Source organism: Oncorhynchus mykiss, chromosome 9, assembly GCF_013265735.2.
Source record: "Oncorhynchus mykiss isolate Arlee chromosome 9, USDA_OmykA_1.1, whole genome shotgun sequence".
NCBI lineage: Eukaryota > Metazoa > Chordata > Actinopteri > Salmoniformes > Salmonidae > Oncorhynchus > Oncorhynchus mykiss.
The window spans coordinates 59,271,028-59,292,400 of record NC_048573.1 but is presented as its reverse complement, the minus strand read 5'-3'; the positions used below and the strand labels follow the sequence as shown (position 1 = coordinate 59,292,400).

Genomic DNA, 21,373 nt, shown 5'->3' with positions numbered 1-21,373 from the left:
CAACAGGTGTGGCTAAAATGGCCAAATCCACTAGTTTGAACGGGTGTCCACATACTTTTGTATATATAATGTATGTCCTCCATCTTTCCATCTCAACATTACATAATTCTGTGTAAATTATATACTAAATTCAACACAATGGTGTGTCAAAACAAACGTGTATTTGCATATTTATATATTCATGTGTGCATGACAAATTTGAATAATTTTAGAACTATATCTTAGAGTAATCACAATCCATGTAATAAAATCCTGTAATTTATATTGATTTAAAATGTCTAACATGAAGTAGGGTTGATTTCTAAGGTCATAGAAATGAGTTGAAACATAAAGAGGTTTTAGAAAAACTAAATGGTATCTACTTTTTTAGGCGGACGTAGTCACTGCCTTAGAACATTCGTTTCGCTGTGCGTGTGTATGTGTTTGACTGAACTGCCTCGTATGTTGATCCCGATTGCCTTCTGGAGAACCTGACATTGGAAAATTAGAAGGATAGACCTCCCGACAGATCATAGCAAGGTGACATTGTTGTGATCAGCCTACCTGTGTTTGAGCTCTAAGATTGGACCACGAAGATGACCCAGCCTCGGCCGGACGAGTTCAAGCCACCTCCGGAGTGCCCAGTCTTCGAACCAAGCTGGGAGGAATTTGCCGATCCTTTTGCTTTTATAAATAAGATCCGTCCAATTGCGGAAAAAACGGGCATTTGTAAGGTCCGCCCGCCTCCGGTAAGTGTGGTCGAGTTGCTGAATGGTTCAACTGAATCTTTAAAACCATTTTAACAACAAGAAGACTGACATCTACCATACACTGGGGGGTTTAAAGGGACATTTTCAACATGGCGGATTAAGGTTTTTTTTGCTGATTCTTTTGTGTATCATTCAAATGTTTATTTAGCTAGCTACATAATCTAGCTAGTTTTTAATAACATTAGCTAGCTACCTGACCAGCGGAGTGTATTTGTGTAGCAACAGGAAACGTTGGTAAAAATGTATCTTGGTGCTTAACTGAAAACGAAACGGTACAACACCGGCAAGCTAGCTAGCTAACTGATTTGAACGAGTCGTGAGATTTATCTTTCGCTAACGACTGATCAAACTAGTAGTATCTGGCACAATTACACAGTTTAGTGTAAAAACGACAAACGAGCCATCGTTAGTACTACCTAAAACAGCGTTTCAATAAATAAAATGTACATTTACATAACATTAGCTAGCTACAGACTGACATGGTCCATTAACGTTACAGTAGCTAACTGGACTGGCAGGTGGGAATTAATGTCTAGCTAGCTTGCTAAATTGGCTAGTTGTGTCGTCAGGGGAGAAAACAATAGACATTGTTAATAACAGGAAAACGTTTTAAATTGCTTGACTATGTATCACTGGTAATGCCAAAGCCAAACAGTCGTACGGTTAGTGTTACGGAGACGGGGGATGTTTATTGTTGAATGTTGTTTTTGATGACGTCATTCAGACAAACTTCTATCTTCCCCATAACTAAGGATCACCTGTATTCATTAGTCTTGTTTGGTTTAGCCTAAACTTAAATGATTTATCGGAAAATATTTTTTTTTACCTGTGTTGACCTTTTTGGAAACTGAAATAAAAACCATTAATAACCAAAGAAAGAAGTAATCCATAAATGAATAATAGACATAACTCATTACGCATACATTATTGGTTATAACTATCAATCAATATCGAATGGCGTCAAAAATGAGTGTTAATAGCTAAGTAATTGGATAGATGTCTGGAGATATCCTGGTGAAATAGGATGTTCACTCAGTAGGCCCGACAGTTTTTGGGTGTTGTCCTCCATGTTGGCTTTGTGGTAAACCGGAGCTGTTGAGTTCCATCTGGCCATTTTGTTGGTGATGTTAGTTAGGCTAGTGTGTTTTTAAGATAATAAATCAATCATGGTGTATGCTCTACAATGCTTATATTGTAACCCTTAATAACTAATTATATTGAAGGGGGAAAAGTACCGTGACCTATTTATATGTGAAATTAAAATAATCCTACATGTCTGCAATACTTCCTTTCAAAGAGACTCCATCTACCCTACATAAAGCCAAATTACTTAGGTCCTGCCAATGTAAAGCGTTTTATTTTTATTTTGATGTAACTCAGTGACAACAGTAGACCCATAGACAGACTCAGACTTGTAGGCTAAACATCTGTTACTGACAGGTGTTCCATACGGGACAATGACTGGTTTATTGTAAGATATCCCCATACTGCTGGGTAGATGTGGTACAGTTTGTATAATTTAGTGAACTACGTGTATTTCAGCTAGTAATTTAACTACATTTTGCAGTAGCTTAGTGGTAGTTGAACTAAATTTAAATCTTGGTACGGTTTTTGGTAGTAAACGTTTTGCAATGTAGTGATGTAACCAACTACTGGAACTACACACTACTTTTTTTGCTAAAATAAATTATGGGTGAAGTAGGCAATAATTAACTTTCTTTTTCAGCTACATACCTGCCCAGTTCTCACTTGAAGATATATATTTTTTAATTTGATAAATTACACGTTCTGTTAACATCTGACCCCAGAGTGAATGTCTATGACATTTCAAATTGAGATATGATCATTTATCACTAAGTAGTTTAATGTAGAGAGCTACTTTTTCAAAGTAACTTCAGTTAAGTAAACTATTTTTCTTAAGAGTATATTTAGTGTAGCTTAATTTCTTCCAGTGTGAAGTAATTGGAAGCTTGGTAAACTATATTTTCAGAGGAGCTTCCCCAACACTGACAATAGGCCATTTTATATGATATTATGTGTCCTATGGAATGCAAATTCTAATAATGTTGTTGTTGTTGTATGCTCACAGGGCTGGCAGCCCCCATTTGCATGTAATGTTGACAGACTGCACTTCACTCCTCGGATACAGAGGCTCAATGAACTGGAGGTAAGGAGGTCACTTTGCATTATGTGTAACCTAGGTCTTAGTTTCCATATACAATACCCTTAATGATATGCAGTATGCATCCCTTTGAAACCCAGGCCCATAGAGGGGAATAGAACTGATTGGTCAGGGTCTCGGTCAATGCAATTGTCTAGTTGACGAAGCACTGAAGGTTGCTGTTGTGCCTACCATTATTAATCACCCCTTTCAGAAGCTTTAGTGAAAGGAAGGTCAAAGGTTGCTTGTGCAGGAGTCGGTCAGCAGAAATCTTGTCTTTTCAGTTCGCAAATATTTGTTTGTTGCATCACATTGCTGAGTCAGGAGACTGATTATCACCTCTGTGATTTTCTACATTTCAATTCCTACAGTGGCTGTTAGATATCACCTAGTGTATGTTCCCCTTTCCTAGGCACAGACCAGAGTCAAGCTTAACTTCTTGGACAAGATTGCAAAGTTCTGGGAGTTGCAGGGGTGTTCTCTGAAGATTCCTCATGTGGAAAGGAAGATATTGGACCTTTATCAACTCAACAAGGTTGGGTGTTTTAGTATTGTTTCAAACTACTATGCATTTATTCCATCTTAAATGGTATTTAACAGCATCCACTGACTATAATAAACTTTTACACATTTTATTTCAGAATGTTGCAGATGAGGGTGGATTTGATATTGTGTGTCGCGACAGACGATGGACGGCAATTGCACTTAAGATGGGCTTTGCTCCAGGCAAGGCTGTGGGCTCTCACCTACGGTCACACTATGAGAGAATCCTCTACCCCTACAACCTCTTCCAGAGTGGAGCTAACCTCCTGGTAAGTTGGACAAATGCCCTAACACTCATGGTTAATCTGTCTGCGTCTGTTCACATTGTACTCGGGGCTTTATGCACTAGCTAATGCTGTGTTAAGCGCTTGGCTGGCTCATCTGTAGGCAAGTTAAGCACTGTTCAACCATAGTTCTAGTGCTGTTATTGTGGAAGTACTGTATGTTTGTCTAATGTGAGGATCATTTTCAATATTGAATAAATGGATTGAAAACTGCATAGAAAGCGTATTGAGTCAATATAGATTTGGTCTTTGTTGTTAACTTTGCAAGCTCTCTCTTGCTTTAGGCACCAGAGCTTGCTTCCAAGCTGATGCGTTTAGTGTCTGACCCTGAACTTGACACGGTATGGCTGCCTCATGGTTATTATCTAAGAATAAAAAAATGGCACATGTGGTTATGGTGGTTATGGCATAGTCTAGAGTTTTTGGTTACACAGAAATGTTACAGACCATTCTTTGCTTCAAATAGTCTCATTGTGCTTTGTCCGTGTACCGCTGATATAGTCTGGGTGTCCTTGCTGCCATAGGCATGTGTGCCATGTCTATTATTGTTTGTATGTTTTGTCTACATTTGTAATAGATTAACTGCATAACATTACATTGTAATGATATCACTAATGTTCCTATTCTATGGTGCCTATGCCTGCAGTTTGTCCAGAAGCCAACCCTGCCACTTGACACAAGTGACAAGGAGTACAAACCCCATGACCTGGCCGAGAGGCAGCAGTTTGTCCAGCCAGCCGAGTCCTGCTGCAACAGCGCCCGCAGAGCAAAGCGGATGAGAGCTGAGGTGGATGCTCTTGTCGAACAGAGCCTCACACACTTGTCAGAAGAACTCCTCATAAACCCAGTAATTCAGATTGCAGAAACTACCCTGTAACCAACTACCTTACTCTATCTCCTTCAAATCCATAAGTCACAAAATGGAGTGTAATTAGCTTAAAGCCTTGTGTGTTATCTTAATTATTCATGAAAGCATTGGCACATCACTGCTCTCTATTGCATATCAACTTTGTAACATCATTAGTGGTAGTTACAATAGTTAACTAGAACTCTATTTCCATTCACAGTCCAGTTGTGTGAAGACCGAACCAGGAGCTGAACCCTGTGAGAACAGACCAAATCTGAGGAGGAGGATGGGCTCCTTTGTTGCCAAGCCCGAGCTAGGTCAGTACCAACAAGGCTTTACTTTAACCACAGAAGAGTTAAAACAATATTTGTGATCGGTGCCAATATCCATATACTTGTATACCATTTAGAATCAAGCAATGTATATTAATATGTACGTTAGTGGGCATTTTGGAACGTAGTGTGTGATATTCAGGCTAGGGAGTAAGATGCACCATGGGTAATTCATGAGTTAAATCATCTGGTGTTCCTCATTATGCTCATCATAAGTATTTTTTTTTGTCAGAAAAAGAAATTCCCATTCTAGTGAAACAAGAACCCATCGAGCCGGTGAGCGAGGCAGATGAAAACAAGTCTCGATATAAGAAAAAACCCAGTCTTGATGTCCCACCTCCTGCAGTGAGTGTAGTAAGTGTGGATTTATTTGATCCATTCTTTGGATGAGAGAGAATACTCTAAATGGATTATCAACATTATTGCATCTTTACACCAGAACATATTTTATACATTTTTGTGCAGCATATAGGTTTAAAAAAAGTTGAATTGTAGATCCTTTGGTTATTCCACTTCAAGAATGTGTCATGTCTTTAATAGATGGTTCTGTTGTTATTATATAGTTCATTAGTTATGTATTAACTGGAGTGAAGAGAATGCTTCTCTCAGGAATGACTGGAACAAAGCCCTTCTTCCCTCCTCTGTTCTGTAGGTGGACCTGTATATTTGTCTGGTGTGTGGCAGCGGGAGTGACGAGGATCGTCTTCTGCTGTGTGATGGCTGTGACGACAGTTACCACACCTTCTGTCTCATACCCCCTCTAAACGACATCCCCAAAGGAGACTGGAGGTGCCCCAAGTGCCTGGCTCAAGTGAGTAGTGATGTCTATTCACCTCATCACACCAATAACCACATTTTCACTTCACAGTCAATCTGTACTGGCTTCTGTGAATGTATGATATGAATGTGTTCAGCTCTTATGTATACAGAATACCTTTGTTTATCTGTGAAAAGAAAACTGTTATTAAGGTGTGCTTTCTACTCATTGTTGTTTATTTTGAATAGGAGTGCAGCAAACCTCAGGAGGCATTTGGTTTTGAGCAGGCATACAGGGACTACTCTTTGCGGGCTTTTGGTGAAATGGCAGACTCCTTCAAATCTGATTACTTCAACATGCCAGTTCATGTAAGTAGAAAATGTCTAATCAAGGAAGTTCTAAGATTTTTGACCTGTTGTAATTTATTCACAACTGTCATAAATGGAATATGAAATATCATTTTTAACATTTCATCAGAGGTGGATTGGCCATCTGGTATTTTGGGCAAATGCCAGATGGGCTGGTCCATTTGTTAGCCCAGTGGGCCTGTCTAGCTTCAGTTTTTCTTTCTTGACAAAATTATCATTACTTGGCTAATAATGCCCCCACCCCCCCCAAAAAAAATCCCGCGTGGGGGGGAATGTGCCTGTCTTAGAAATACCAGGGCCGATTTCTAGTCCTAGTCCGCCCCTGCATTTAATTGTGGATTTGTTTCAGATGGTTCCCACAGAGTTGGTGGAAAAAGAGTTCTGGCGCTTGGTGAGCACCATCGAGGAGGACGTCACAGTGGAGTATGGAGCAGATATAGCCTCCAAGGAGTTTGGGAGCGGATTCCCCATCAGGAATGGAAGATTTAAGGTTTCAGAAAAGGATGAGGTAGGCACCTGTATTCAAATGAAGGACTAACCCAACCAATATAGTATATCACACAGTAGACTCAGGATAAAATGGCTAATCCTTTCGTTCAATCTCATGGCTTGTCAATGTACCATTGTATCAGAATATATATAGATATTTTTTTGAAATGCTGAATATCTTTCTTTCCCATGATGTCTTGTAGATGTACCTGAAGTGTGGCTGGAACCTGAACAACATGGCGATGATGGACCCGTCAGTGTTGACTCATGTCACAGCAGACATCTGTGGGATGACTCTACCTTGGCTCTATGTAGGCATGTGCTTTTCCTCCTTCTGCTGGCACATCGAGGACCACTGGAGCTACTCCATCAACTACCTGCACTGGTACTGATTTTTGTTTCGGGATGTTGAAATTAAAAAATAAAGTAGTTACATACAATCATAAAGTGCCATTTTGCTTATGATCACTGTTATTTTGTTTTCCACATTTCCTGTATGGAGTCAAGACAATATTTTCAAGTTTAGAATTTGACTTTAAATGCTTTGTTTGCATGATATTCCTAAATCAAGCTCTGTCTTTGTTTTTGAAAGGGGGGAGCCGAAGACGTGGTATGGAGCACCTGGCTTTGCTGCAGAACAGCTTGAGGCTGTGATGAAGAAACTGGCTCCAGAGCTGTTTCAGATTCAGCCTGACCTCCTCCACCAGCTGGTCACCATCATGAACCCCAACACCCTCATGTCTCACGGGGTCCCTGTAAGTTTCTGTGTAACTAGACTTACAAACATGTATTTCCATAGAATAGTATATCATTCCACTAACATACATATTTTCTGTGTCCTCAGATTTACAGAACAAACCAGTGTGCTGGTGAGTTTGTCATCACCTTCCCCAGAGCTTATCACAGTGGTTTCAACCAGGGTTTCAACTTCGCTGAGGCTGTAAACTTCTGCACTGTGGACTGGGTAAGATACTCATTGGCTTCAAGAGGATAGACCTGAGAATTTTCTCTTCATTTACCTGAGCTTCTCATTGCCATTATTTTGGAAGGGGTAGTTTATGTGAAGTGGACTGTTTACTAATAGTCTCTTTGGTTAATCTCAGATGGCATTAGGCCGCCAGTGCGTTGACCACTACAGACTACTGCATCGGTACTGTGTTTTCTCGCACGACGAGATGATCTGCCAGATGGCCTCCAAGGCCAACAGTCTGGATGTGGTCCTGGCGTCGGCTGTCCAGAAAGATATGAAGGATATGATCAGAGAGGAGCAGGACCTACGAGATAATGTCCGCAAGATGGTAAGGCGCCCGCACAACAGAATTATACAGTAAAGTTTACATACACTTAGGTTGGAGTCATTAAAACTAATTTTTCAACCACTCCACAAGTTTCTTGTTAACAAACGATAGTTTTGGCAAGTCGGTTAGGACATCTACTTTGTGCATGACAGATTATTTCACTTATAATTCACTATCACAATTCAGAAGTTTACATACAGTAAGTTGACTGTACCTTTAAACAGCTCTGAAAATTGTAGAAAATTATGTCATGGCTGATAGGCTAATTTGAATAATTTGAGTCAATTGGAGGTGTACCTGTGGATGTATTTCAAGGCCTACCTTCAAACTCAGTGCCTCTTTGCTTGACATCATGGGAAAATCAAAAGAAATCAGCCAAGACCTCAGAGAAAAAAAATGTAGACCTCCACAAGTCTGGTTCATCCTTGGGGGCAATTTCTAAACGCCTGAAGGTACCACGTTCATCTGTACAAACAATAGTACGCAAGTATAAACACCATGGGACCACGCAGCCGTCATATACCGCTCAGGAAGGAGACGTGTTCTTTCTCCTAGAGATGAACGTTCTTTGGTGACAAAAGTGCAAATCAATCCCAGAACAACAGCAAAGGAACTTGTGAAGATGAAGAAAACCGGTACAAAAGTATCTATATCCACAGTAAAATGAGTCCTATATTGACATAACCTGAAAGGCCGCTCAGCAAGGAAGAAGCCACTGCTCCAAAATCGCCATAAAAAAGCCAGACTACGGTTTACAACTGCACATGGGGACAAAGATCGTACTTTTTGGAGAAATGTTCTCTGGTCTGATGAAACAGAAATAGAACTGTGGCAGCATCATGTTGTGGGGATGCTTTGCTGTAGGAGGGACTGGTGCACTTCACATAATATATAGCACCATGAGGGAGGAAAATGTGGAAATACTGAAGCAACATCAAGACATCCGTCAGGAAGTTAAAGCTTGGTCGCAAATGGTTCTTCCAAATGGACAATTACCCCCAAGCATACTTCCAAAGTTGGCAAAATGGCTTAAGGACAACAAAGTCAAGGTATTGGAGTGGCCATCACCAAGCCCTGACCTCAATCCAATAGAGAGTTTGTGGGCAGAACTGAAAAAGCATGTGTGAGCAAGGAGGCCTACAAACCTGACTCAGTTACACCAGCTCTGTCAGGAGGAATGGGCCAAAATTCACCCAACTTATTGTGGGAAGCTTGTGGAAGGCTACCTGAAATGTTTGACCCAAGTTAAACAATTGAAAGGCAATGCTACCAAATACTAATTGAGTGTATGTAAACTTCTGACCCACTGGGAATGTGATGAAAGAAATAAAAGTTTAAATGAATCATTCTCTCTACTATTATTCTGACATTTCACATTCTTAAAAATAAAGTGGTCATCCTAACTGACCTAAGACAGGGAATTTTGACTAGGATTAAATGTCAGGAATTGTGAAACTGAGTTTAAATGTATTTGGCTAAGGTGTGTAAACTTCCGACTTCAAATGTATATCAAAACACATGACTTCTCTTTTTAAGTCAGTCTCAAAAATACATTCTTAGAGGAAAATGTCATTGCTTTATATTCGTATTTTCCAGAACACAATATATCGATATTAATAGGCAGAGGAATCAGACCTAAACAGTAGAACACTGTTTTGATGTATGAATTTACAGGAATATCAAACACTAATGGGACATTGTTCACTCCAAATAAGGAGAACTGTCTGTAAATGCATACATCAATACGGTCTCTCTGGGGTCTCCACTTATAACATGGTTGTGTTTTTGTATTGTTCCCCAAGGGGGTGAAGCATTGCGAGCAAGCGGAATACAATCTCCTGCAGGATGACGAGCGGCAGTGTGCCAAGTGCAGGACCACGTGTTACCTGTCTGCCATCACCTGCCCCTGCAGCCCTGGCCGGCTGGTCTGTCTCCACCACATCCAGGACCTCTGCTCCTGCCCCCTCACCAACTACACACTGAAGTGAGTCATGTCCACCGATATACTGTCAATGCCATCTACAGATGTCAGATCTTTACTTGATCACTCTTTTGTTAGTGATTATTTTCCTGCTGCATTGGGAAATTCAAATGAGCCTCGTGTTTGGCAAAAAAAAATAGCAGTTCTTGTTCTCTCCATGCGGGGGCAGTCAAGTCATTGGGATCAGGGCTCGCCGTCTTAAAATGTCCTTTCTTGCTCCCTTAAATGCTATAGGCCTAAGTCCTATTACTGCAACATTGAAATCTGCAAACATTTATCTGAAATGCAGCCATACACATCAACAACTGTAATTTTATATAGCTTCATAACATAAGATAGATATTGGTCTCCACTATTACTATTACATACACTAGACACTTGTATTTTAAGATTACGAATGAAATTGAGTTAAATTCCGGCCCATTCATACAAAGTATCAGAAATTGCCACAAATTAGCAATGATAAACGGGGAAATATTTTATTTCTATTGTCAAATAGATCACCTGTAGTCTGTTCTAAAGCATGTTGCCTGCCTTCCAGCCTTTGGGACGACTAGCATTGTTAGGGCGGTGGAGACATGAGCATCTCGTCATTATTTACAGATCTGACTAAGGTAACACTGGCATCTTAGGGAGAGGTAATGAATGATGTGATCAATAATGGTTGCAATTGAGATCAGCTGTGTGGGTGAATTTAGCACAGATGTCTTGTTAAACCATCAGTTGGCGATAATTTAGTGACATCAGTTGGTTGCACTAGGCCCCTTGTTATTTGATATTTCAATAGGTTACATTTTGTAGGCAACATTTAGCCTACCATTAAGTCACATAATGAAAGGTGAGAGAACTGATAATCTACTGTTTGTTTCCCTGGCTAAATTGATGTGCTGATTTGGGCCATCAGTTGACAGATGTAGGCCTACTGTAAAATGATAGACTTTCCTCCAGTGTTGATGCTCGCCCATGTTTTATAGTTAGGCTATGTATAATTTTCAGAGGTGGGTAGAGTACTGAAAATCTGTGCTTAAGTAAAGTACTGTTACTTGGATTGTAATTTACTCAAGTAAATTTAGCCACCTTAAACTACTCAAGCAAGAGTAAAAAAAAGTATCCGGTCAGTGCTACTTTAGTACTAGTTACAAATTGAGTTTGTTAAAAAAGAAATGTACAGCTTATGGTAAATTGTGACTGCAAAAAAAAAAGGACAACAACTTGGTGCAATTTGATTTGACATTAATTTATTATTAAAGCCTGCCAGCACCATCTTGCAGAAGTCCACCCAGCACAGGTACAGTGGGGCAAAAAGTATTTAGTCAGCCACCAATTGTGCAAGTTCTCCTACTTAAAAAGATGAGGCCTGTAATTTATCATAGGAACACTTCAACTATGACAGACAAAATGAGGGGGAAAAAAATCCAGAAAATCACATTGTAGGATTTTTTATGAATTTATTTGCAAATTATGGTGGAAAATAAGTATTTGTTTGGTCAATAACAAAAGTTTATTTCAATACTTTGTTATATACCCTTTGTTGGCAATGACAAAGGTCAAACGTCTTCAAGTTTTTCCACACACTGTTGCTGGTATTTTGGCCCATTCCTCCATGCAGATCTCCTCTAGAGCAGTGATGTTTTGGGGCTGTTGCTGGGCAACACGGACTTTCAACTCCCTCCAAAGATTTTGTATGGGGTTGAGATCTGGAGACTGGCTAGGCCACTCCAGGACCTTGAAATGCTTCTTACGAAGCCACTCCTTCGTTGCCCGGGCGGTGTGTTTGGGATCATTGTCATGCTGAAAGACCCAGCCACGTTTCATCTTCAATGCCCTTGCTGATGGAAGGAGGTTTTCACTCAACATCTCACGATACATGACCCCATTCATTCTTTCCTTTACACGGATCAGTCGTCCTGGTCCCTTTGCAGAAAAACAGCCCCAAAGCATGATGTTTCCACCCCCATGCCTCACAGTAGGTATGGTGTTCTTTGGATGCAACTCAGCATTCTTTGTCCTCCAAACACGACGAGTTGAGTTTTTACCAAAAAGTTATATTTTGGTTTCATCTGACCATATGACATTCTCCCAATCTTCTTCTGGATCATCCAAATGCTCTCTAGCAAACTTCAGACAGGCCTGGACATGTACTGGCTTAAGCAGGGGGACAAGTCTGGCACTGCAGGATTTGAGTCCCTGGCGGCGTAGTGTGTTACTGATGGTAGGCTTTGTTACTTTGGTCCCAGCTCTCTGCAGGTCATTCACTAGGTCCCCCTGTGTGGTTCTGGGATTTTTGCTCACCATTCTTGTGATCATTTTGACCCCACGGGGTGAGATCTTGCGTGGAGCCCCAGATCGAGGGAGATTATCAGTGGTCTTGTATGTCTTCCATTTCCTAATAATTGCTCCCACAGTTGATTTCTTCAAACCAAGCTGCTTACCTATTGCAGATTCAGTCTTCCCAACCTGGTGCAGGTCTACAATTTTGTTTCTGGTGTCCTTTGACAGCTCTTTGATCTTGGCCATAGTGGAGTTTGGAGTGTGACTGTTAATACAGGTAACGAGTGGAGGACAGAGGAGCCTCTTAAAGAAGAAGTTACAGGTCTGTGAGAGCCAGAAATCTTGTTTGTTTGTAGGTGACCAAATACTTATTTTCCACCATAATTTGCAAATAAATTCATTAAAAATCCTACAATGTGATTTTCTGGATTTTTTTTTCTCATTTTGTCTGTCATAGTTGAAGTGTACCTATGATAAATTACAGGCCTCATCTTTTTAAGTGGGAGAACTTGCACAATTGGTGGCTGACTAAATACTTTTTTGCCCCACTGTATATGTGGGTAAGTTCCTCCCACAGTTCTGATACAACCAAACCTTTGAGAGACTTACTAGCCAAAGAGAATGGCTGGTCATGGGGTCACATGCAACAGGTAGCATTTGACCAAATCAAAGGAGATCTGGCCTCACAGAGAGTGATGGCCCAGTACCATCCCCACGCTAAGCCAAAAGTATCAGCAGATTCATCATCCTTTGGGCTAGGGGCGGTCCTCACACAGATGCAGGACAACATGGAGTGGCGTCCAATAGCATACATCTCCCGAAGCTTATCCGACACAGAGCAAAGATATGCTCAAGAAGAGGAGGCGGTGTTGGCTATCACACAGGCATGTGAAAGGCTCAGCCAATACCTTATTGGCCTGCAATTTACAGCAGAGACTGATCACAAACCACTGTTGGCTCTGTTAGGGACAAAAGCACTGGACGACTTGCCTCCCAGAGTTCTGCGCTTCCGCCTCAGATTAGAGGTTCACCTACAAGATGGTGTATGTGCCAGGGAAGGCACTGATCACAGCAGATGCACTCTCCAGGGCCCCAATTAAACATCCATTATCAGAAGAGGAGCAATGTCTAGAGGGTGAGGTACAGGTGTCCATTAATGCAATAAGGGACAGTCTACCTGCATCTCAGACCAAACTGCAGCAGATTGCAGAGGAGCAACAACAAGACCACATCTGCCAACAGATAGTGCAAAAAGGGATGGCCCAGGCAGGAGGAGCTGCCTCAACTGCTGAAGCCCTATTGGGTACACCAAAGTGACTTCCACTGTAATGGAGACCTTCTCATGAAAGGACAACGGATAGTTATCCCAGAGACTCTACAACCAGAAATGCTAGACAGAGTGCATGATGGACACATGGGGATAACCAAATGCAGACTGAGGGCTCAACAGTCAGTGTGGTGGCTTGGTCTGAGTACTCAGATTGCCAAGCTAGTGGCCCAGTGTCAGGTCTGTACAAAATGTCAACCTTGTCATCCGGAGCCAATGATGGCAACGGAGCTGCCAAAACGGCCATGGCAAAAGGTAGGGGCGGATATGTTCTATTGGAAAAATGACACTTATCTGCTAGTGGTAGATTACTACTCAAGATACATTGAAATAGCAAAGACACCCATAACCACATCAGCTGGTGTTATCAATGGATTAAAGTAAAAATTTTCCAGGCAAGGGGTCGCTGAGGTCCTGGTTACAGATAACGCTCCCCAGTTCTCTGCGAGCTCCTTTTCTGCTTTTGCCGCAGAATATGACTTCATACATGTGACCAGTAGCCCCTACCATTTACAAAGTAATGGTGAGGCAGAGAAAGCTGTGAAAACAGTCAAGGGACTGCTCCATACAGGGCTCTGTTAGCTTACAGAGTTACATCACTGCATCATGGACCGTCGCCTGCCGAGCTCCTGATGGGCAGGAGGCTGCGTTCCCCATTGCCTGTCTCGCCAGCTCAGCTTAAACCCTGATGGCCTAACAGGAAGGCCTTCGCTAAGAGGGACAAACGTCTGAAACAAACGCAAACTGGAGACTTTAATCGGAGCCACCGTGCTAAGGAGAGGCCAGAGCTGACCGAAGGTCAACGTGTGTGGATTACAAACTCAAAGACACCAGCAATAGTGCTGAGGAAAGCGGATGCTCTATGTGGTGGACACAGGCTCAGAAGAGGTACGAAGGACCAAAACACACCTCGGAGCTCTTCCAGATCTACCAGCCACACAGACGGAGGCCACAGAAAATGCACAAAAAGAGGGTGAAGGAGAGCACGCCCAAAAAGGGATGTGAAGCCACCAGAGTTGCTGAAAGACTGTTACGTGAAGAGAAAACTGTTGGGGACCATACCCAGCAAAAAGAGACTGTACCTAAGTTAAATGTTCCTACTGTGTGATTTAATGCTTTCATACTGTTTCAGAATGGGAAGTAGCATGTTAGAGAATAATACTGGTTTCCAAATTGCATTTCAGTTATGCTTCAGTGGTTATGCATGTTGAGTTCTTGTTCATGGGAGAGGGGAAGAAGTAGTAGGATGTCCCTTGGGGGTATCCGTACCTATGTAGGACATGCAAGGGTTAGGTTAATAAACAGGCTGGAGCTAGAACCTCGTTGTGGCGCGTCTTTATTTTAGATCATACTACAAATTTGAATTGGGTTTTTAGGGCGGTGCTAAAGTGATCTTGGAAGTAAACAGCGGCCTTGAATGATCGCATGCAATGACGACACAAATGACTAGGTATCCCCCCTTACCCCGTCACTGTCCATTTCTTGTTTTTAAAGGATGATAGAAGTGCTACACCTGGTGGAGAGAGATTGTAAGACAGAAAGTTGCTTTATGCATGCTGTACGTTACGACATGACACGTCAAGATGTAACGGAGGGTCCGTTTTGTAATCTTTTCTCATACTATAGAACCATTACCATGTCGATCAACGCTTGAATATAAACCTAGTTCACACCCCCGATTTTGACGTCAACACAGTCGCTACAGTTCCATTAGGTTTCTTTGTAGCCTCGTTTGAATGTTGCGGTTGCACACATTTGTACGGAATGGGGTGAGTTTACGTTACTACCCTAACGACAGATAAGAGGCAATGTATAGCCTATGAATATCTGCACCTAGCAAAACATGACAAACCATAACTTAAGTCCAACCGATAAACACAAATTACTTTAGCCTTCATTTCGGTGGCTAGTTAGCTGGTTGTCTGTATGACTAGCTAGGTTTAAGTGACAGCTGAGGTTGACGCTTCCTGAGCGCAGCCCAAATTGACCGCTACAAACACACCTTTTCTTGCCTGAAAAGCTAACTAGCTAAAGCAAGCAGCTTGGGCCGTTTCCATATGAATTACATCGGTAGAAATAAGACAAAACAACCAACTAGTTAGCTGACAATATTAACAGCTAAACACGGCAACTATTTCCATGAGACGAAGAGCAATCATTCGAGCTCCACCGCTGATGTGCTAGCCTGTACCAACCAAGTTATCATGACTTGCTAATTTGTGAGCTATTTACATAGGACTCAGCTCGCTATTGGCCTGGTAGAACTTCATTGTCCCTCTAACCACTCTGACATCATCAATGAAAATGCACTCACATCAAAACAGTATCTTGCTTTTAAAACTCACCTCACTTTGATTGATCAGTTTGAAAAAGTTCAAACAACCGTTTGAATCCGAGTGCAAAACATTGTAGTTGCGGATGTTTCAAATCCTAACAACTAAATGGACAGCACTTTCTAGGGTGACGATTAATTCAAAACACCATATGCAGGGTTCGCACAAGATGCTTGAGGTGCTTATAGTACTTGAATTTGGCACTCTGAAATTCAAGTACTGGAATACCTTAATAAAACCTTTTCTCGTTGGTACTTGACAAGTATTTATATTAAAATGAGAGAACAGAAAATGATAAAATGTTAGAAAAATGTATTGATCTTACTTATTAATTTCCAGGCAGACTGCTGAGTTTAATTTCCTCACGTTTCGCGCTATGGTTTCCAGGCGAGCGAGCTCATTCTACCCACACTGCCACTCAGCCAGGCAGGTACAGAACTGACTGAATAGGCGTCGCCAAACGTCACATCGATAGCTAAAATGCAGAGCAAATGTAGATTCAAGTCTGCCTTTTGTGCATATGGAACATTTCTGGGATATTTTATTTGAGCTCATGAAACACCAACACTTTACATGTTGCCTTTTTATATTTTTTTTAAATATTTTTGTTCAGTATAGTTTACCCCAAACATTTTTTTACCACTACATCACTGGACCAATGTTTTTTTTTATATTTACATTTTAATAAAAAAATAAATCCACTGAGTAAATCTAACATCCCGATTCTCAAGTTGCAACACACAGACATGTACGGAGTGTGTGTCAACGGACATGGAGATTAATACGCCATTATTCGCCATAGCTACCCGGTGTCTACCCCTCGTGTTTGTTGTGATGCTGAGTTTGCCGACTGTCAGCTGTACGTAAACACATGGACAAATCCCTTTTCGACTCCTTGTGTTGTGAAAAGTAAATACTAATTATTTCAAGCTAACTTTAGCGAACATAAGATGGACATTCAGTGGGCTCTAAAGTGGCAGTTGTTGAAATGCAAATATGAAAAATAACTGGTCGCATTTGTGCGAGTGTGATATACATTTAATTTAGCATCCCATTAGTTGTATTTTCCATGTAACATTACGAGGATCACGCAACCTGATAGACTGTAACTGTCTAATGATCCACGTCACAAAAAGCATTACAAAAGTAAAATCAAAAATAAATAAAACATCTTGGCATTAAATGGAGACGGGAGTTTAGAAGACTGCGCGATGAAGAATGTATGGTTGTGCCATTCGTTATACAATACATAGCCTACCCCATATTACAGACGGAAGAAACAAAATTACAAAAAAATGATTTTATGTCTTTGGTACATAATTGGTCTAGCCTATACTCAAAAATGCCACTCCATGAGTCTGGGAGAGTACCTATAAGCCTAGGCGATGCTGTTGGTTCATTGATTGTGCACGATGGCTTGTGATAGTGTTTTCTTCCATAATTAATAGGCTGACATTACCTTTAGCTGAAACATTTTTCTTACTATAAAATCATATAAAATAAGGGCATGGGGACTAATAAGCATATCTTGTCAGCTAAATGAACAAGCCTGTGGCTGTAGATATACAGTAGGCCAACTCGTATTCTGTTCTTCTGAAATACATTTTCTTCATATCATAATGTTTCTTTAGACCTTCCTAAAATGTATGAATGGATTTATTGTGACGTGTGGGCTGTATTACATGGATTTATTTTGACTGTGTGGGCTGTATTACATGGATTTATTAGACTTTTAAAAATGTAGATGTTCCAAAGGCTGGTATCAGCGGCTTGAATGCAGCATAGCTAATATGCTTGGAGGCCTGGAGATGTATGTGTGTTAATTAACGGTCAATTACCATGAGACCGGCATTGTTTTGCATGACAATAACTGTCTGACAAAATTTCATGACCCCACAGTCCTAAATCAAGGGGTTGTGAAACATTCATACAGACGTAAAGGGGAACCATAGTATTGATTCATGTGAAGGGGGGGTAATAAAAATACAATTTTGGTTAGGTTGCTCACCCGACACCGACAATATAATAATATAAATCTATGTAACTTTAGTGATTTAGTCAAATGTAAAGGAGTAAAAAGTAAGTTACTTCCTTCAGAAATTACTTGAGTAAGAGTACAGGTACTGCCCACAGAGAGTAACTAGAGAAGTACTAGTTTCTCAAAAAACTCAAAGGTCAGTAGTGGGCCAGATTCAAACTCATGCCTACTCTGACGTGTGCTTTTGTCAGCAGCTGTACCCACTGGATCACACAGGTGCTAAAATAAACATTAAGCTATTTTGTCTAATTCTTGCCTTAAACATATAAAACAATTATTTTGTAAAAAAAATGCATCAATCCCCCCCAAAAATATTGCCTATTTATTATATTCCATATAAGAATTCACACGAGACGCACAGTAGCCTGCTTAGAAAGCTTATTGAACTGATGCACAGTGGACCTGCAGTATAAGTTATTGTATAGCCTACAAACACGGCTTCCAGCTGCCCCCTGGCGGTGATTCTAAATATTAAATATCCTTTCAAATCCTCTTGCTGCATGATTATTTTTGTCCTGTGACGAAATGGCTCATATTAAGATCTGACATCTGTGTCCTGTTCAGTGTGCAGTTGGTGTGAACAACATAAGTACAGGGAGCACATTCAGCAGGGGGAACATTATATGAATGCATACATGATATATTATGTAAACATGTAGAATAAGGAATCATGTCCACTCTATGCAGGACATTTATGTGGTTCTGGTTTTGTCAGATGCCTCAAATATGCAGTGTTCTCTTGTCCACACTGATATGGCTTCAATCTCCACAGATATTTATTTTAGTTTCTCTGCTTGCAGTTATAGATTTACACTGGATGATCTGTACCCCATGATGAACGCGGTGAAGCAGCGAGCTGAGAACTATGACGAGTGGGCCTCCCACGTGACAGAGACTCTGGAGGCTAAACTGGACAAGAAAAAAAGTGAGAGATGAATTCACCTTGTCTATGTACTTGTCTCCATTAGTAGTGCTTTTTAGTGACGTATTAGGCTTAATATGGGTCCTGGAAACTGGCCCAGAGACTGCAATTAGTAGTGAATTAGGCCTCACACCCTTCTTGTTGTAAAGCACTGTGGCTGTGTAATTAATTATTGTAACCGTCTCTCCTCAGGCTTGTCAGTCTTCCGCTCCCTCATCAATAAATCAGAGTTGAAGATGTTCCCTGACAACGACCTCCTGCGTCAGCTCCGTTTAGTCACACAGGATGCAGAGAAATGCTCCTCAGTTGCCCAGCAGCTACTCAACGGCAAAAGGCAGACCAGGTAACTTACACAGTCCAGTGGAAGAGGAGTACCACTGGTTAATTTTCCTCCCTCGCCGCAAACATGATCCACTATGCCTGTGTCTTTATTGTATTCCTCAATAAACAGTGTTATTCTAATTTTCTCACCAATAATGTATAAACATGTGCATATTGGAGTATGAATCAATATGATTCAAGGTTTGTCATAATTGCTTCTCCCAGGTATCGCTGTGGTGGAGGGAAGACACAGAGCCAGCTGACTGTGGAGGAGCTGAGGTCATTTGTCAGGCAACTGTACAACCTCCCCTGCAGCCTTCCCCAAGCCCCCAAATTAAAGGTATTGTAAGCCAGTGTCTCAATGCCATCATGATATTGAAGCCATTAGAAAACAGGCCTCTGTTTAAATAAATTGATCAGAGGATATTGGAATAAAACAAATCTCAATAGTTTTTTTGATCATAACTGAATCTGAATGATGTTATATTTTTCTTAGGAGCTCTTGAATTGCATCGAAGACTTCCAGCAACACAGTGAGAAGCTCCTGGCAGATGAGACCACCGGCACAGCAGAGATCCAGAGTATTTTAGATGTTAGCTTTGACTTTGACGTGGAGCTGCCTGAACTTCCATTACTACGGGAGAGGCTGGCACAAGCCCGCTGGCTAGAGGGGGTGCAGCAGGCCAGCACCCAGCGCTCCACTCTGACCCTGGAGACCATGCGGAGGCTGATAGACCAGGGCGTGGGTCTGACCCCTCACCCCTCTGTGGAGAAGGCCATGGCTCGCCTGCAGGAGCTGCTAACTGTGTCTGAACACTGGGAGGACAAGACCAGCAGCCTCCTCAAGGCCAGGTGAGGGCCTGTACACTGAGGGTTTCTCTTTTACATCTGTAATCTGTAAACCAGGGATTCCAGTTGTTTTTGGTGGGTTGTGTATCTGATTTGAAAGAAGAGACCTAAATGTAGTTAAAGGTACGACACAGGATTTATTTTTAAATGTTTGCATTGTAATTTCAGAAAATCTCCATAATATATCTTGCGCTAATCGTGTAATGGTAGTGTTTCACAGTATTATGGTAGTGTTGTGATAGGCTGTGATATCCGCCTATTGATTTCTCCAGCCGGAGTGCCATCTGTTGTCAAACTGGGAAAGCTGTTCTGACTTCTTGGCTGTGTTATCTATTGGAAATAGCTATTTTCCTGGTTGCAAAAATTCTATACTGTTCCCTCAATTTAAGTACATGTGAGAAAACAAGTACTGAATGGTGTAGGGATTTATTCTGATCACTGTGAAATATCTTTTCAATAACAAAAATGATTGTTTTTTAAGCTGGTGGTCCAGCTTTAAACATCTGTAAAACTATATTTTTTGTTATTGAAAATAAATGTCACAGTGATCACAATAATTCCCTACACCATTCAGTGCTTGTTTTCTCACATGTACTTAAATTGAGCGAACAGTGTAGAATTTTAGCAACCAGGAAATTACAGTGATTTCCACTAGATAACTCAACCACATAGTCAGAATAGCTTTCCCAGTTTGATAACAGATGACGCTCCGGCGGGAGAAATACATTGGTGAATGTCACAGCCAATCAAAACACTGGCGGATAAGTAATACTGTGAAACACTATGATTCCACTAATAGCGCCAGATATGCTATAGACATTTTCTGAAATTACAATGCAAAAATTCTACAGAAATCCTATGTGTAGCACCTTATAAGGTAAACAAATATAAATGGTTTAAGGTCATCTTCTGGTTTTTGTTATTCTGGATCATTTAGACCGTGAATTTACAAAAATGATCCTCACACAGTGATTCAACTCTGGGTCTTGAATTTTACTGAACTTTCTCTACAAAATGAGCCATGTGGTTAATATCACTTGTATTAAAGCTAGTGAGGTTTTGCTTTAACTAATGTACAAACATTAGCATTGGTGACTAGATTACTGATTTGTACATTAGCAGAACTATGTCAGTGTCCCTGATTTTGCTTCATTTTAATTCCAGCTAGTGCAAAATGCTGCTGCTAGAATATTCAACAAGATCTACAAAAAGTGAGCATGCATATCTAGTTCTGCTTCATCCCATTGGTATCCAGTGCATTTTAATAACCACTGTCACCAGCGTTTTCAAACAGCTTTTTTAATGGCATGGCTCTCCAAGGAATGTGCATCTATTCTGTGCGCTCCACATATCCACGGTTTACCTTTGAGTCTTTTTCAGTCCAGTTTTAAAGGGATAGTTCACCCAAATTACAAAAAGACATTGGTTTCCTTACTCTGTAAGCAGTCTATGGACAAGGTATGACAGCAATCCATGCTTTGGTTTAGTTTCCAACGTTATCCC

The 21,373-nt window shown here is 40.9% G+C and overlaps 1 protein-coding gene across 6 annotated transcripts in view; it reads left to right on the top strand.

Moving 5' to 3' along the window:
- The first annotated feature begins 400 nt into the window (after positions 1-400).
- Positions 401-21,373, top strand: part of LOC110532524 (lysine-specific demethylase 5B-B) — a 28,679-nt gene continuing 7,706 nt past the window's right edge. Inside the window, exons 1-20 of one of the 6 annotated variants that reach the window (XM_021616505.2) lie at positions 401-728; positions 2,839-2,916; positions 3,323-3,445; positions 3,552-3,722; positions 4,022-4,078; positions 4,384-4,524; positions 4,805-4,901; positions 5,149-5,270; positions 5,569-5,727; positions 5,922-6,041; positions 6,391-6,549; positions 6,734-6,915; positions 7,123-7,285; positions 7,375-7,494; positions 7,634-7,828; positions 9,631-9,812; positions 18,579-18,703; positions 18,893-19,043; positions 19,247-19,361; positions 19,518-19,873. In XM_021616505.2, the coding sequence (XP_021472180.2) occupies positions 576-728; positions 2,839-2,916; positions 3,323-3,445; positions 3,552-3,722; positions 4,022-4,078; positions 4,384-4,524; positions 4,805-4,901; positions 5,149-5,270; positions 5,569-5,727; positions 5,922-6,041; positions 6,391-6,549; positions 6,734-6,915; positions 7,123-7,285; positions 7,375-7,494; positions 7,634-7,828; positions 9,631-9,812; positions 18,579-18,703; positions 18,893-19,043; positions 19,247-19,361; positions 19,518-19,873 (2,969 nt within the window). In that variant the 5' untranslated portion in view covers positions 401-575. The other 5 variants (XM_021616503.2, XM_021616502.2, XM_021616504.2 and 2 more) reach the window with 5 other exon arrangements.